Source organism: Eufriesea mexicana, unplaced genomic scaffold, assembly GCF_001483705.2.
Source record: "Eufriesea mexicana isolate 0111107269 unplaced genomic scaffold, ASM148370v2 scaffold11180, whole genome shotgun sequence".
Taxonomy (NCBI): Eukaryota; Metazoa; Arthropoda; class Insecta; order Hymenoptera; family Apidae; genus Eufriesea; species Eufriesea mexicana.
Genome location: NW_016918806.1, coordinates 284,620 through 301,248, shown reverse-complemented (window position 1 = coordinate 301,248; position 16,629 = coordinate 284,620). Strand labels below are relative to the sequence as shown.

The 16,629-nt window shown below is 31.8% G+C and overlaps 2 protein-coding genes across 5 annotated transcripts in view; one reads left to right on the top strand and one right to left on the bottom strand.

Annotated features, from left to right (window-relative positions):
- chp (leucine rich repeat containing G protein-coupled receptor chaoptin) overlaps nucleotides 1-1,884 on the top strand; it is a 13,213-nt gene extending 11,329 nt beyond the window's left edge. For 2 of the 3 annotated variants that reach the window (XM_017908532.1, XM_017908531.1), the window contains exons 14-17: nucleotides 87-212; nucleotides 279-392; nucleotides 597-832; nucleotides 1,228-1,884. In XM_017908532.1, the coding sequence (XP_017764021.1) occupies nucleotides 87-212; nucleotides 279-392; nucleotides 597-832; nucleotides 1,228-1,519 (768 nt within the window). In that variant the 3' untranslated portion in view covers nucleotides 1,520-1,884. The remainder of the gene's footprint in view (nucleotides 1-86; nucleotides 213-278; nucleotides 393-596; nucleotides 833-1,227) is intronic. The other variant, XM_017908533.1, reaches the window with a different exon arrangement.
- A 3,695-nt stretch (nucleotides 1,885-5,579) lies between these two features.
- Ube3a (ubiquitin protein ligase E3A) lies at nucleotides 5,580-11,563 on the bottom strand. 2 transcript variants are annotated; one of them, XM_017908554.1, is made up of 12 exons: nucleotides 10,988-11,563; nucleotides 10,063-10,198; nucleotides 9,804-9,984; nucleotides 8,618-8,983; nucleotides 8,231-8,541; nucleotides 7,970-8,167; nucleotides 7,588-7,887; nucleotides 7,332-7,532; nucleotides 6,959-7,236; nucleotides 6,661-6,877; nucleotides 6,352-6,587; nucleotides 5,580-6,263 (listed from the first exon to the last, which is right to left on the bottom strand). In XM_017908554.1, exons 1-12 carry the CDS (start codon nucleotides 11,032-11,034, stop codon nucleotides 6,143-6,145), a joined length of 2,592 nt encoding a protein of 863 aa, XP_017764043.1. In that variant the 5' UTR covers nucleotides 11,035-11,563; the 3' UTR covers nucleotides 5,580-6,142. The 2 variants fall into 2 exon arrangements, with proteins under 2 accessions (XP_017764043.1, XP_017764044.1); XM_017908555.1 differs by having other exon boundaries at nucleotides 10,978-11,023.
- Between the last annotated feature and the right edge of the window lie 5,066 nt (nucleotides 11,564-16,629).

The following is a 16,629-nucleotide window of genomic DNA, read 5'->3' as shown; positions in this document are numbered from 1 at the left end:
TATGCCGATTTTATAAAGAATATTTGAAAGATTTATTTTTTAAAATGAAGATATTTTCCTCTGCCGAAATGTTTCTTCGTTTATAGAGCGGAGCACTGTGCAAAGCCACAAAACTCCGCAAATTATATATAACCGCTTACAACGGAGTAAAGAATTTCAACTTCCCCAATATCTTGGAATATAATCATGGTCTGCGGCATCTAGTCATTGATGTACGTATAAAATCTTTTTACAATATTTTTTCATAAATATTTAAATAACTATTGTTTTCGTTATAGGTACAAAATGAAACAAATTTAGAGAAAGAGATGAAAGGGAAGTTCCCCAATAAATTATTTAATATAACATTAACTGGTCGAGCATTAAAGGATATAAACCTGGATATACTGCGAGTACGTAATTATAATCGAAATATATCACCTTTTGTAAAAATTAATTCAAAAAGAACTGAAGATCTCTGTATTTTTCTATTGATATATAACTTATCTAGAGATTTTTTAAAATTATAATTCGTTATTAATAAATTATAACTTGTACTACATTTAAATAAATTAAGAATTTTGATAAATTAATCTCGGTTATTATATTTTTTTCAGGGCATAAGAAATCCGCATTTGCACTTTGGAATGTACAACACGAGCGTAAGCACCGTGCCTAAGCAAATGTTTGAAAATGCAGAATGGGTAAGGAACGTGACGGTTCATCTTTACCAGAACGACGTGCGAACCCTTCACAATCCATCCAATGGATACAAGCCAGGCGTGCCAGGAAAACGATTTCTGCTGAAACTTACAGTAAGAGGAAGCTATTTCACTTGCGACTGTGACATCGGGTGAGTCATAAATTCCGTTCTTAGTTTATTTCTTGCGTTCAAATGTACATACTTTTCCTAATACTTTACAAACGACTACAAAATTTAATTATACTTCTTCAGTCATAATGAAATTTAACAAAGTTACATAGATATTTTAATTTACAATTCGGTACATATTATTTGGGATTTTACAAAAAAAAATATGCATAAAATTGTATCTATCTCTTTTATTTTATCTAAGCTATATTTTAAGTTTGTTAAATCTAAATAAAACATTTCAATCTAATTAATAAAGTGTTAAAAGTAATCTTTAATTTTTCAGTCTGATTGCAATTAATAATATACAAATTGCAATTAATAAATACATTTGTTTTAAAAAATGTTTGCAACACAAATAAGTCCTTTGTACATAGATGGATGGAAACATGGCAGAGAAAGCACAGGCAATATCAGGAAGATCGCTGCACTACCTATAGTGAATTTAAGAATTTCGAACGAGACGAGGAGGATGACGAATTCGATTGCTGGGATAATGGCTGGGACGATGATCTTCGTGAATCGTTTTGCTTAAACAAGAATAATATATCTGTTTTGGAAGCGTTGAAAACCGAACTCGAATGTGGATGGGGCGCTGGAAGTTACATTTATGCGCCTCATTATTTCATTCTTTTCTTTTTCATTATTTCCACAATGATTATCTCTTAGATTTTGCCTTCCGTGTACCTCGATTTTATTTGTTGAAGAACATCCATGATTTCCTTCCTCGTAATGTATAACCATTTAAAGTGCGAACTTGTTTACCAAAGCAAAAATAACCTCAATTTTATTCGCAAGAAATATATCGTGAATGTGATCATGTTTATTTGATGTTAGGAAACTATGTAAATGAATAGCAGTGGTGAGAATCAGTGTATTGTAACGTTCGTGTATAAGATATGTAACAATCATAATTTAATTATATTTACGATGTGTCATTACTAAGTACAGAATATTTACAGTAGTGTAGTTTGATTAAGTGATAAATTAAGTATATCGTGTTGATGTTATATTTATTTATCACCGCCGATGACAATTATTTATTAATGGATATGTATGTGATATAGTGATTAATTTGAATATGATCATATTCACGGTTGTTATTTGCGTTTATTACTTTCTCCGTACAATTATATTTAGTACTGAAAATTATTATAACCACTTTTTAAAATTCTATGGAAATTCCAAAAAATTTCTATTTCGTTTGCACTTTAATTAAGTGTATCAGAGGAAAACAAATTATTGCACATTCCTTCGTTTTTCTTCTAAAGCAGCACGCTTCGAATCAATGAGACTGTCGGATCAATTGTTCAGATACTCGTACAAAGTGACTATATAATTGCGGATTGAACGTGTACTAGAAAGACGCTCGATATGTTTCTTCTTTCGATCTGTAACACGTGTCCGTCGCATTGACAGGAATTGAAGTTTTACTCTGTTCGTAGCAGTTAGTTCTCTTTTTGCAATTGTATAAAACTCATCCAGTAGTAAATTTTTTTTTGTGCACGCTACGTCAGTACTATGAACTTGTGAATCAATCCAGAATAAGCATTTTTCTTCTTTGTTTGAAAAAAAGAAAATTAAATCTTATGAAATGAAATTTTTTTCATTCAAATATTGAAAATTGAATAGAAATTATTTTTAAGGTTGAAGACACGTATTTGTATATGTTCTTTATCTTATACAAAGAAAAAGTATTATCTATGCTTGGAATATCTTAATTAGATAGTGGAAACATATTTTAACATTTCCCTTAATCGTATGCAAATATATCCAAAACATCGTACGTTGGAAAAAATTAATAATCATTAAATGTACGTTTACAAAAGAAAAATAACAATAATTTGTAATTAAATCGGTAGCAGAAATTTTATATTATCTGTTTAAGAAACTGAAAGAATATTCACTTTCAAATATGTGCTGTCGATACATTTTTTAATAAAATCGCACCGAATATTATGATACATGTTCTTGTCATTGTTTATGACATTCCAACCTAAAAAGAATTATTAATTAAATAACTCATGTAACTTATTGAAAGAAAATAAGATAAGAATTTTAGAAATGTTTTTGAAATTTAAAGAGAAAATTATTTTTAAAACATATCATATGGAAAAAATTAAATATCTTTACTAGAAACATGAAATAAATTTAAAGATAAGAAAGTTGATTTGAAGATAAAATTATAAAAATTGTTAAATTAATAAGACGAGATACGAGTAAGTTTATTTAAAGGAATTTTTTAATTGTGCATGTGTAAACAATTCTCAATAATTGTACGACAAATTCATATAATAATCATTGTTTCTAATACCATCCAATTATACCTAAATGACCGTTATTGCGATTAATTGTAGAGCATGATCTTTGCTACTATATCAAATACCATGTGTACAATCGGGATGACAATAAAACCGAATATAAATATTAGACATACGTAAACACTGAATAATTCTGTTGTGAATACTAGACATCGAATCATCATCTGCCGGAAGTCCTTGCTGTTTCTTATGCTAATCACTTTGTCCAGAATGAATCGCAATAAGTATAGAAATACCTAAAAACATCATCATCTTTCTTTTCATATGTACATAAATATTTAAGTACTAAATTTTGTATAAATATTTAGACATTACAAATTTGAACAATAAAGTATTAAAAACTTTTTAATACCTTTTTCATTTAAATATTTTATTTCACGATTATTTTAAATTAAAAAGTTTTTAATTTTTATTATTTAGAAGAAATGTTTATGTAACCAATATAATTATCGGCTCAAAAATTTGGCAAAATTTTCTTTTACAAGTTCAATATATTTCGTGGAAAATTAAAATTAGTTTGAATGTATTATATTACTGTTCAAAATAATTAAGATACTATATATGGGGACAGTTTAAAAAATAAACAAAATATGTTGGCAATTTATACAGTATCTATGATAAAATAATGTTTCGTTAATTCATTAATTATTTTGAACAGTGAAATTTATCAAATAATTTATTTTAGATTATTATTTAACAGTACCTCCACAACAGGTATAATGTTCAGTAGGACATACAATAATGCAAGAAGAGATCGACCTGTTATTAGACCCATTGTACTAATAAGAGCCGAAAAAGAATATTCTGTTCTTGGAACGCCACAAGATTCCTGATAATTAACCAAGAACTCACGAATATTGTACAAGAAATTCTTCTTGGTTTCATCTATCAAAGGATCTTTGTAACGACTGTCTTTGTTATACAAATCGCGCAACAAATTCGTTGTAAAGTTATCTCCTTCAAAAGGAAAGTAGATTTAATATCTACCATATTAAGATATTTCTTTTTGATATAATTAGTCACTAAATTTTACAACAGATTTACCTGAGGTAAGATTATGACGATACCTATATTTCGATCGATCAAAATCGGAAACACAATAAGGATTTTTCCATTTCCATTCAGTAATTGTTGGTTCTTGTATATTATCTAAGGAATTTTTTACAAGTTTTTCATCGCATTTCCAATCGCCTGATTTCTGATTTAAAATGTTTCCATTTACTTTAGACTTCAATTTTTCATTGAGACGAGAACAAAGATGACATGGATTTACCATGCATCGTTTTCTTGATCCGCATGTTTCCCCTTCTAGGAACTAATGAATTGTACAATATATATTAACATACAATTGAAACATTTTTTTTTTTTTTAGTTAACTAATACAATTGAGGAACGCAAAAAGTAAGAAAAGAACAGAGAGAACAAAAAAAAAGAGAAAAAAATTTAAATATAGGTGAGGGGACATTTATTATATTTGGACTAATCTATTTTTCATTTACTTGTTGATTATGAAAAAGACATTTATTTTCCAGATGCCACTTCTCATTATAATCAGGCTTTGGTACAAAATCGAAACTATTCTGATTCTGTGAATCGTTCATATTCAAAGAGCAGGATACACGATTGATCGCAATTTGATCACCCTCGGTACACATTTTCGTGACTTTTCTTTCAATACGATGTACAATTTAACACCAGTTACAATTTCTCTCTTGGCGATAGTAATGGCGGCGAAAACATCAGTTAATTTTCATTTCTGTTCATCCTTACGGGGAGACGTTCACATTAAAAATGAAAATATGTGAAATTATCCGCCGCTCCTAACGTCACCTGACGACGTAGTATGTAATGTGTAATTCATTTAAAATCGTCTATTTTTGGTTCATACATACAGTTTTCTTATGTTCCTAAATTGTTGCGAAAATAAATGGCGCACGAATTACTCGATAGAACTTTATTTTATATATTGTCACGTGACTAACAATAAGACAGCCGACAACATGGAGCAGTTTCTCGAGGAAGCCGCCGATTACAAACGTTTATACAAATTCATTCCCGTGAGTTATATATATATAATATATATCGTATATATATTATTTATATATATAAGTTAGATACCATGCGTATCAGGATAAAACGTGATGTAAAAAGAAATTGAAAAAGGAAGTTACATACAAACTCGAAAAAAAAAAAAAAAAGAATTTAGCGATTATGATTCTGCATTTTCTCTTTTGCAATATATAAAATGTCCTGTGTACAACGCGACGACTAACGTCAAAGGGGGTGTTTCTCGGCTTTTCCTTGCAGCATCAAGTATCAACTATAGGATTTACTAAATCTACGATACGTATATCTCTACAAATTTCGACCGATCATTCTCGGTTCACTTTCACACCCATCACAGTCGCGCATCTCACTATTATTTCCAAGCTGTATGCATTTCACTATGCTGCATTTCTTTCTGCTTTTGTAAATAAAATTAACAAGATAAATCGCAGTAGTTCTGTGAAAGCCGATTTATAAGTGATATGAATATTCTGTTTTTATCGATTTAATGAAGTGCCGGAAAAGTGCAAGTTATCAAAATAACTCGACAAGACTCGTAAAGTGTTTTTGGTGAATTTTGGCGATCTTAAATAATATGAGGTGCAAGAAAGTTGCAAAGCACGTTATCGTAAAAATTTTGTATTACTTTTGTACAGCAATTCCAGTTCCCGCTTGCATGAGGAAAAAAACACATTGGAGGACAACGATCGATTGCGAGGTATTCTCGGTATCAGGGGACAATTTTAGATTTTTTTGTTTTAGATCATCTTACGAAAGCAGGGGTTCCCAGCATTTCCATGCGTTTGCACAAATTCCGAATAAATATTTCCACATAGCAGGGTAAAAGGAGAGAATCTTGAACTTCAAATTGGAGTTCAGTGGATTCTGAAAGACTGGGGGGAGATATCAAAGCTTTTATGCACATTTATAACATGCCGAAACCCTTTGAATAATTGATTGCTTTCAACAAACGATCTTGTAACTTCTCTATTGTACTGTAATCTGGCAACAGTAACACGTTATAGCATGTATGAGCTATTGGTAATCTAAAATATGAAATATGACATTAGTTATACGATTTGTTTTTCAATATTGTGTAATATTGAAAACTGTGAATCCATTTAAGAATGTTACCTATCAGAATCTGGACCATGTCTAGCAATAACCATCTTCAACCTTGACAAACCACCAACTGGCACTCTGTCACTTCCAGTTGTAAATTGCAAAAGTCTTCGTTGACTTTCGGGTGGTAATGAATGTGCAACACGCCAGAAATTACGTACCGCTTTACTGTTAACAGTATAACCACCTTCATATTCTGTAGTGGCCTCCAATTCCGCGAAATCAAAAACTTTGCTACCACAAACAAGCTATAAATAAAACATTAATTAGAAATAACTTCGGCAAAACAAAATATTAGAATTGTAAATAATATAAACAAACTTGTTCGATTTCTTCGGGTCTGAAAAGTAATGCAAGTGGACTTTCATCTGTGACCATTTGGAATCCACGCCTGAATGCCTTAAATTGTCTTTCTACCGATTTATTAAGTAAAAAGTCCGCATAAAGATCTATAAATTCTTTTTTGTTTTTTTGTGTTACAAATACCTCATCACCATTCTGTTTCAAATCGTGAAAAGATATCGAACCAAAGACGTCTCTGTAAAACATCATATAATATGTTGGTTATTATTTATGAAATATGGATTATTTAATAATTATTTATCTATTTATAAATTACTTGTAAGCCACTCTAAAAGTTTGCATAAATGTTTCTGGCATATCATCTCCAGTATAATCCATCAATTCCTTCAATGTTCGATATAATGTCGGGCTCCAATCTTCTAAATCAGCAAAGCATCCTTTTCTACCAAGTAATTTTCGATAAACCACCATGGAGAAACGAACATCTAATATTACGTTATTGTATATGGCTAGGCCAAGAACAACACCTATTAGCGTGAAATGTGCGTCACTTTCAAATGATGTTGGATTAAACCAAGTCATTTGTGTATCTTCCTACAAAAATTTGGCACACAATAGTACATATAATAGAAATTCTTTTCATTTTTAACTTTGTTTTCTTACTTTTTAATCAATGAAAATTAAGTTACCTGAGTTGTGAACATGCCATAATCAGGATTAAAAATTTCTTCTACAATCAATTGGAAGAATTCTTTGGAGACTCCACCCTCGTCAACACCTTGTTCACCTTCAAATTCAACGACTAATTGCTTCTTAAGATCAGATGGATTTTCCACCGCGATCATTTCCAATTCGACTAATGCATCATCTATTAAACGATCTCTCCTCACCTATTTTAAACAATTATTAATACCATCTATTGCAGAACTTAAAACACATACAAACCTTTAGTCTTAAATAGGGATTAGTAGGTTGTCCGACGAATGTCTGTAGGAAACTCATTCGACGTTCACTGTACATTCTGATGCGATTGTCATAATACAAGCCTAGTGTTTTTGTAGCAGGAGTGAGAATAAAAGCATAATTCATAAAACTAAATTTCATAGGTTCTTCACACTTATAATATGCAAAATCTTTGTCCATTTCTATCGCATCACTAAGTGGTTCATTATAAAAATCGGTAAAAGGTATAAATGGTTTTCGTGCATCCAGTGCAGTAATTCCTAATTCCTTGGCTAAAAGATCCTGCAAACACTTGTTATTATAGTTAAATGTTTATTTTTATGTAATACATATATTTTATACTTTATAATAATTTTAATCTCACTTGGGGAATTTGTGATGAAGATCTTCCAGATTTGTCATTACTTGTAGATTCAGCATCCTCGTCTATATTTAAGTCAGGTTCATCTAATTCACCAGCTAACATACTTGCATAGTATAAAATTTTCATAACTTTTGTAGGAGCAGTAATAGTATCTGCATCTTGAACGCAATAATCTCGCGTAAAAGAACCTCCTATTACCTGTTTAAATAAAAACTTGGATGTTTCACTATCAAACTTTTTACTTTCAACTAATAACTATACCTTAACAGTTATTAATTCTTGTAGAGCTTGTAAAATACTTGGCAGTCGAGATTTACAATGTTTAGCCCATACACGTGCTAGTTTAGCTTGTGCCACAATAGGGAAACAACTCAGTGCTTTACAAAGCATATGAAGAGCAAGTTCCAGATATTCACTGTTTCCAAGCATAGGAATTTCAAATACAATCAAGAATACATTTAACAAACTATCCATATTATCCCATGGCATAATACGAAATACTCTCAAGTCTAATTCAATATTATCTGCCAAAGTGACTAGTGCATTGACCAAAGCAGATTTGAACCCTTCACCTAAACATAAGAAAAAATAAAAAAACTAAGTATTTATTATTATTTAATATCTTTACTTTATAAAACAGCTTTTTACCTGGTAAGGACCAAAGAGCAGTAAAAGCTCTCCGTACTGCTGGTAAATCAACGCTGGTATCATCATTGTTAGGAACTGTAGGTGATGGCTCACTGCTGTCTTCTTCTTTGTCTTCTCCCTGAATAGATCGAATTGCTTCCTTATCCATATCACCAGGTGGCCTTAATAGACTATCCGAAGCTCTATCAAGAAGCGCAGCCAAGGGAGAGTCATTTTTTACAGTTTTTTGGAAACTAAGACTCAATGCCTTTGCACATGAAAATACCTCTCCTAATGTACGAATTAATAATGAGTAAGAGCCCTCTGATTTACATTTTTCTATTATATCCAGTAGTTTTGCTTCTGTAAGATATGGATCCTGTTTTCCTGTTAACAATAAGATAATCCCATACTTTCATCAAAATATTTATAAATAATTTAAAGTTACATGTAATAATACAAAGCCATTATAAAATATATTTAATTATGTTTACTATTAAATTAGAAATGAATAACAAGAAGTGAGAATTAAATATAATATTTATTAACATATACACAGCAGCCACACACAAGAATTTGTTAATCAAATATCACTAAATTTTTGTATACAACCATTCTGTTAAATGTATCATTTAAATATTTGAAATATGTTTTGTGTACCTTTCTTTTTCTAAGTATCTAAGATACAAATTGAGTATTAATAATTTTGTAGTAAAATGTGAACAATATTTTTTACCAGATCCTTTCTTGGAGGATAATTTTTTTGGAGCATTACTTTTACGTTTCTTATTTATTCTTCTTATTTTTGTTTTTTTATACTTCTTTTGCTTTTTACTCAAATTTTTATAATTTGGAATATGAATCTTATATCTATTTAATATCTTTAGAAATATTTCTTCGTCTGATATTAGTGATTTATTTGTAATACAATTGTCACAATTTGTTTTAAGAAATTGATGCAAGTAACCATCCCTATTCATTTTGATAGGAAATGAAATGTTTAATTTCTCTTTTAAAACTGGTTTTTCACAACTTTCCATATTATCTGACAATTTGCTTTTGGAAGAAATTTGAACACTGATATTTTTCAAAGTTTGAAATGTAGGAATCAAATCATTTGTATCAACAGATATATCCATTTTTACTGGGAATGTTAAAATGTCAGTAATTGAAGGAGCAGGATTTATGTTGGAATTTGATGCAATACCTTCATCCGAACATGTCGGATTCACACTTTTAACTGGTAAACTCTTAGCTAAAGACGCTGGACCAGGTTCTAATGTTGTTCGAGCAACTTTACTAGGTTGTGTACCATCACAAAGTCTTGCTTCTTGGGAAAATAATTGAATAGCCTGTGCTGCAGCTTGATTTGGAGTAAGATTTGTTACCTATTTAAAACATAAATTGCGTAAGCAATACAAATTTTTCAACAATAAAAAATATTGTGGTAGCTTTTAGTCACATACTTTGCCACTTGATGCACAGTTTTGATTGTCACAGTCAGGATTACCACATCCATCAGTTAATTGATAAAAATATCGCTCAATTAATTTTTTGGCAACTGCACGCTTCATGTCGCTGCAAGGGCTCTTTGCTCCTCCCCTAGTAATGTAATAACAGAATGTAGAGATTACAATATTGTAACAAATATTCTAAAACAAAATAAAGAGGAAAATTATATACAATAAATATATATTCAATATTTTGATATTTTTTATAATATTAAAATGTTCTTATAATATATAAAGATTAATTACAGATTTTAAGGATTATTAATATCTATGCATTTTAATTTCTGCAATCGGACTATTGTTAGAAGCTTGTATATAATCATAACCTAAAAAGTGTATGTATGTGTTTTATAGTGAGTTGTATACTTTTAAAGAAATATTAATTTCTAATATTTGTTTTTGTTGTTGTGATATTTTCAACGAAATTGTGCAAAAATTTGCTTTTCATTGACCACAAAAATAAAACTTTTTTTATAAAAACTTGGATATCAAATTAATCACTAATAGATCTAATACACTATCGAAGTAAACAAAGGAAATGACTTTAATTAAGTTAAATGTATTTTCCAATACTTGTAATACATTCAATTAAGAACATATGATCATGACATGATAACAATGATTCGCGACGTTGCCAGTTCAAGTGAGAATGACAGTTCAGAAAAGGATCAGTTTCTCGAGGTCGAAAAACGAATGGAGTCGTTGTACCAAAACAAAATGTGTTATAAATAGCTTAAGTTCGTAAATTCGTAACAATATTACGTTTCATGATATGTGTAAACAGATCTTTGTTCTAGAAGAAACAGTGATAACAAAAAGAGATGGGACGCAGCGATGAGAAAGTTCTAGAGAATAAGTGCTATAGAATACCGATATGCACCTGGAAGCGTGATCTTCTCCAGGGTCCCCTTGGCCCTTGGCGCTCATAGACTGTGTATCTTCGAAATTTTGCCTCCCTTTTTGTCGGTCGTAATAAGAAATCTCACCACGACCGCTTTTTCTACTTGTTCAGATTTTCGTTACCCACTTATACACTATCAGTAAATTTAGTCGGACTCTCTTATCGACAGTTCACCACGATGCTCGAGTTACGTTTTTCCGCGTATTACGCACTACTGTATACACTTCGGATTAGAATAGAAAAAGAAAGACAAAGTGAATAGATAGAAAAGTATTAGAAAGGAAGAGGGAGAGGGAAAAAGAGAGAAAGAGAACGTGGTGTGGTTTGTGCTCGAGGTATATTTGTCCGTAACTTGAAACGAATGTTCGATCGAGGTTAGGTGAACACCGTGAACGCGAACACACAATGTACAATGTCCGGTAATTGTGTAACTCGTCGATCTCGTAGATACACGAATTTTTCAAGTCAATGTTAGGACATCGAGACGAAGAAAAAAAATAACTGTTTTGCGGCTCCTTCTTGGCTGCTGTCTACTGTTCTGCACGGCCACGACCAGCTGCGACTATCGAGATTGTCGATTAATCGACCGTAATGATATTTTTCGATTTATCGATAAGTCAACGATGTGTAGCCTAGATCATGCGCCAAACAAGACTATTTTAATTTTTTTAACATTATTTTTTTGTTTGTATAGGTATTAATTTTCATAAATTTATATTAAATTTATTTAATATTAATATTACTAATAAAATATGTTTCAAAAAGCTTATTTGTAAATTAATATTAATATTAAGTTTAATATTAATAATACATATTTGACATTGGTTGAATTAATATGTCCGTTAAAGCGGGAAATATAAATGTTTCTTTCGAAATTACGCAGATATTTATTTTTCATTTTATTTGAATAATAAAATAATTTCATTTTATATGAATAATACAAAATGGAATAATATCAAAAAGGTGATTTATCTCAGTTTAGAACTTTAAATAATAAGACTTAATAATATAATTGAAACACTTTATTCGATTTAGTACAGTTGCACCTAGCGCACTCATTCAGCAGTTTCACGTTGTGTCGATAGAACTTCCTCTCTTAAAATTCCACTTTATATTCAACGAAAGGTATAAAACAAATTAGCCCACGACTTCGTCAGAGAAAACTTTCCTAACATACTCGATATTTTTTCTTGTATTTAAATTTTTAATTATTTAAAATACTCATACTGTCAACAAGGTCTTTCACAAGAGAAACAAAGGAGTTAGTACAATATCATTAGTACAATAAACAATAAACGGTATCATTAATACAATAAACAAATATTGTATGAAAACAATTTTTCTTAATAACAATTACTCATTATCATTTGTTTTTCTTTAACCAGGTATACACTTCCTATTATTTAAACACAAAGGAGAAAAATAATAGGTTAAACGTCTCTGCATAACATTGAAGAAACTCTTTGAAGCGAGGATTTAATAAATTACAATAATATAAATTTAATAAGGTATAACAATACAAATGTAATAAGGTACAACGATATAAATAAAATGATCGTCGATATTATTAACAATAATATATGTTAACGATATTCCATAAACAAATCACATCTGTTTTCGGTTTAACAAGAGATCACTATACTTCTAATTATTCAACTAACCAAAGAATAAAAATACGTTAGAAGATTCTACAACAGATGATGAAGCTTTTCAAAGGGAATATCGATTTCGTGCTAAATCTAGCATGCGTTATCATGGATGGCACCGAGTATAATTCCTTGGCCGATTTCGTGACAATGAGTAAACGAGGAACGAACCGAGAACCGTTGAGTGGGGGTAGGGAAGTGGAGGGGGAACAGTAACGGCTTCATTCGATATTTTCTATCGGTTCAGGGTGAATATAAAAGGGAAATTGAGCTTTCGGGACGAAACGAGGGACTGAAGCAAGCAGGAAACCATTAGTTCACAGGAAAAAGAGTGAAATTATCGATGCCGTGCAGTGCCATTTGGTCAGATATGCGAATAAAGCCGCACCTCTTGATTGTACGTTCTTATGTACATATGTGCAAACTGCGTTTCATTTGAATACGTTCTCGTCACTTTCTCTGTTAATTGCGATGTTTAACGCATGCGTCGAGCGAGAATTTTCGTGATTCACATTTTTCCGGACCGGTTAGCTTTGAGGAATGAAACGTGGTTAATACGAGTGTACAGTCGCTATTACTTTGGCGTTTAAAATTTTTCCAAATTTTTAGAAGCGGGAAAAGTGCGACTGTGTTCGTAGGGAACGATTTCATTAAAAATAAAGTTCCATTATTGAACATGTACAATGTAAATTACTTTTTTTCAGTATTGCTTTCTTCCTTCACTTTATATTATACAAGATGATTAGATATACAAATTCTGTGTATAATCAAAGTATTCTGTTCTTTGGAAATCTTCTCATCTGTATGTAGTATCCTACACTTGAATTCTAAGAAATTCTTTTCGAATAAAATTTAAAGAATTTTTTTAATCATATTTATTTTATACATTGTAACATAAATGTTGTACTTACGCAAAACAATTTTTCAGATATCATTTATTAAACATGGATAAATAATTCGCCTTGCAATAATAAAATTTAGTAAAGGTAAACAAAGCAGATTTAAAAGAAATATTTATGTTTATATTGCTTTACTTTTATCTGGAAGGAGAAGACATTGAGGAATTTTGTTTGAATTTCTTTGAACTTCTAGTTTCGCAATTGATTTTGCAATTGGTAAGATTTTTCCAAAAATTATTTTTACATAAATATGATTCTAAATTTGTAAATTAACAGAAGTTAATTATAATTGAAATTATTTATATACTATTCCAAACAGCCTATCCTTTGTAATCCCACAAGCTTTCTTCAACTATGTTCAGGATAGACAAACAAGAAGTGTGCCAATAGTCGAGTTATCATGTTTTTAAGTCGACAGTGTAATTTAAAGTTCTCGAGATCGCTCTCATAGCAGATAGCTCGGACCATTTAGCCGGATGATCGAGAGTCGCTGATTAGACAGAAATCGGTGCTCGTGTAAGTAAGGTGTCATCAGTAATTTGGTGCCAAGCCAACTATTCGAGATTTTTCGATGATATACACCTATATCTATCCTTGAAATATGTCAAAGGTTTGTAACAGTGTCTTTTGCCCAAAATCGGTGCAAAGGGAATATCAACCGATTCGACGTGCCCTCGAAACCTTTTAATAATTATCAAGAGATCGATATCTGATTTTCCTTTCGGCGATAAAGATTTTCTAGAAATCTAAAAGTTTAATCGAATCATAATTCAAATTACTTAAATGTACATGATATTTCTATGTACATAGTAAGTATATAAGAATCCCAATTAAAAACAATAATATTAATTCAAAAAAACAAATTAACGATATAATAACGACTCTCTATCACAGTTAACATTTTCCAGGCAGGAATTTGATAAAAATGCATGTCAAGCGGTTAATTTAGTACCTTTCTTCTCGATTTCGCAATTCTCGATTGTCCGACTCGTCAAACGTTGAAAATGCACGCCAGATAGCGGCCATTCGAAAGTTGTGCAGTATAATAGACTAACGGAGCAGACACGCCTGGCTGGAATCACGAGAGGAAATCATTAAACTCTCGCGAAGGTCTATTCAATCTTCGAACCAAAGACTCACTGGCACAGAAGAAAATATGCGATCTATCGATCTGACGGCTTGAATTTAATCTAACTGGGAGAAAAGCGTCCACCATCGACCTTTTTTTGATGCCAGCACAGCCCCGCGAGACAATCGTTGTCGTTATCGCGGACGAAAGCAGAACTCGGACCAGAATGAAGTAAACAGGCTTCTTTCTTCACAGTCGAAAAGCTGGAACTGGGGTGGCGAGCGCGATAGAGATCGGGAAGCAGAAAAGTACACGGATTTACAGGGACCAGGGATCGCTTGATAGGGGATGAAGCTTCCGCTTGGATGCGGCCGAGTTTCGATCAAGGCCAACTTTGCCATTCGTTTGTTACCCTTCACCCCTTCTATGCCTATCTATCTCTTTGTCCCTCCCTTTCTTTCCGTCTACCTTCTCTTCGTCACCCTATTTTTATTCTCATCTATTATTCGCTCCCTTTTTGTGATACTTTACGCTTTTCTCATCACTCTCACTGTTATCACTGCCTCCGTTCTCTCTGATTGTTCTACTCCTTTCTATTTCTTGTATCTCTATTAAATCGTCTCATACGTTTCACTTGCCCCATTGTGTTACTCGTAAAAGTGTCCATCTTATAATCGGTGTAAACAAATTGTGTCATCAAGGACTCTTCAGTTATCGTTTCACCGAATTGTACTAGTAAAGATTCTTCGAGGTTATTCGACTAAGTATTTAGATTTACACAACTATAAAGTAGTAAGAGCCCGTTTGGTGTAACTACAAGCTCGAGAAATACGGCTGCTTCTGATCTAGACACGTTCAAGCCAGCTGGTATTCATTCTAGGCTTGAGAAAGTAGGTGGAAAACATCCAACAGCAGCTCTGTAGTTGGGAGACCCTGTAAGGGGTAATATGGTTGAAATATCGAAAGTCTCTTTTAGTTCTACGGTCTGGGATCTAGACTTTGTGATCATGAGAAGAGAAACTGGGAAGATTAGAGTCTAGAGTTTTGGCTGAACCTTTTATTTGATGCCACGGTTTGAGTCTGTGATCTCAAGACCAGAGTCTGCTGAGCTTGAGCCTGTGGTTTTTAGGCTTTGATTTTAGAATTGTGGTCTAGGGTATCATCGTTTGAATCTAAAACCTTAAAACGATGGCGTTGAAACGTAGAGTTTGATATCTTGGGTTCGTAATTAATTTAAGATCTCGATGCTTGGATCTGTGCTTTAGACGTCATGGTCTATAGTCTTGATTTTGAAGTCTTGGATCTAGGTCTGAGAATTAGAATTTGAGGCGGTGTCTATAGAACCATGGCTGAGACCAGGACTCAATTTTAGATAAGTGATCTAATCCTCTGTCAATTGCTTTGATTTCGCTCCATTCGGTCTTATGATAACAGCTGTTCCGTCTTTCTTATTTTTAGACTGTCGTTATCTAGGTTCAGGTTTGAGGTGGCTATTGTTAGTATTCTCAGGAAATAGCTCTTGCTCTTATGTTAATGATCACTTTGAAAAGGTTTATCCACTGATAATTAGTACTTTTGGATTACCACTTGAATACGAGAGCTATGTTATTACGATATTTGAAGGGATTCAAATATTTTGAACAATTAAATTTATTGAATATATATTTAAAGTATTATGTATGAGGCATAATTATTCTTGTCGAAACTTATAAGACTTGTAGATATTTGATCTGTAAATATATTACATTTCATCGTCATTCTTCATGTTCGATTATCTTTCTTCTTTTCAGGATGAAAGTATCTTTCTCGGAATTTCCAGTCAAGAAATATGAAACACTAACATATAAGGACAACCACTGTAGCCAATGTTTTCTCTTTGCACACTATCGTTCCGGAAAACGTGACGGAAGACGCGAGGAAACAGAGAGTTGCCTTGGAAACATCTTTATCTCTCCTGACCAAATAGGAAATATTTTCTAGGAAGTAATTTAATACTCCATATAAAAC

Coding starts and splice junctions, on each gene's coding strand:
- Ube3a (XM_017908554.1), bottom strand. CDS start 11,034: ATGAGCGCCAAGGGCCAAGGGGACCCTGGAGAAGATCACGCTTCCAG. Junction 7,237..7,331: donor ATGGCATGTTCACAACTCAG/GTAACTTAATTT, acceptor AAATTTTTGTAG/GAAGATACACAAATGACTTG. Junction 6,878..6,958: donor ACTTTTAGAGTGGCTTACAA/GTAATTTATAAA, acceptor GATGTTTTACAG/AGACGTCTTTGGTTCGATAT.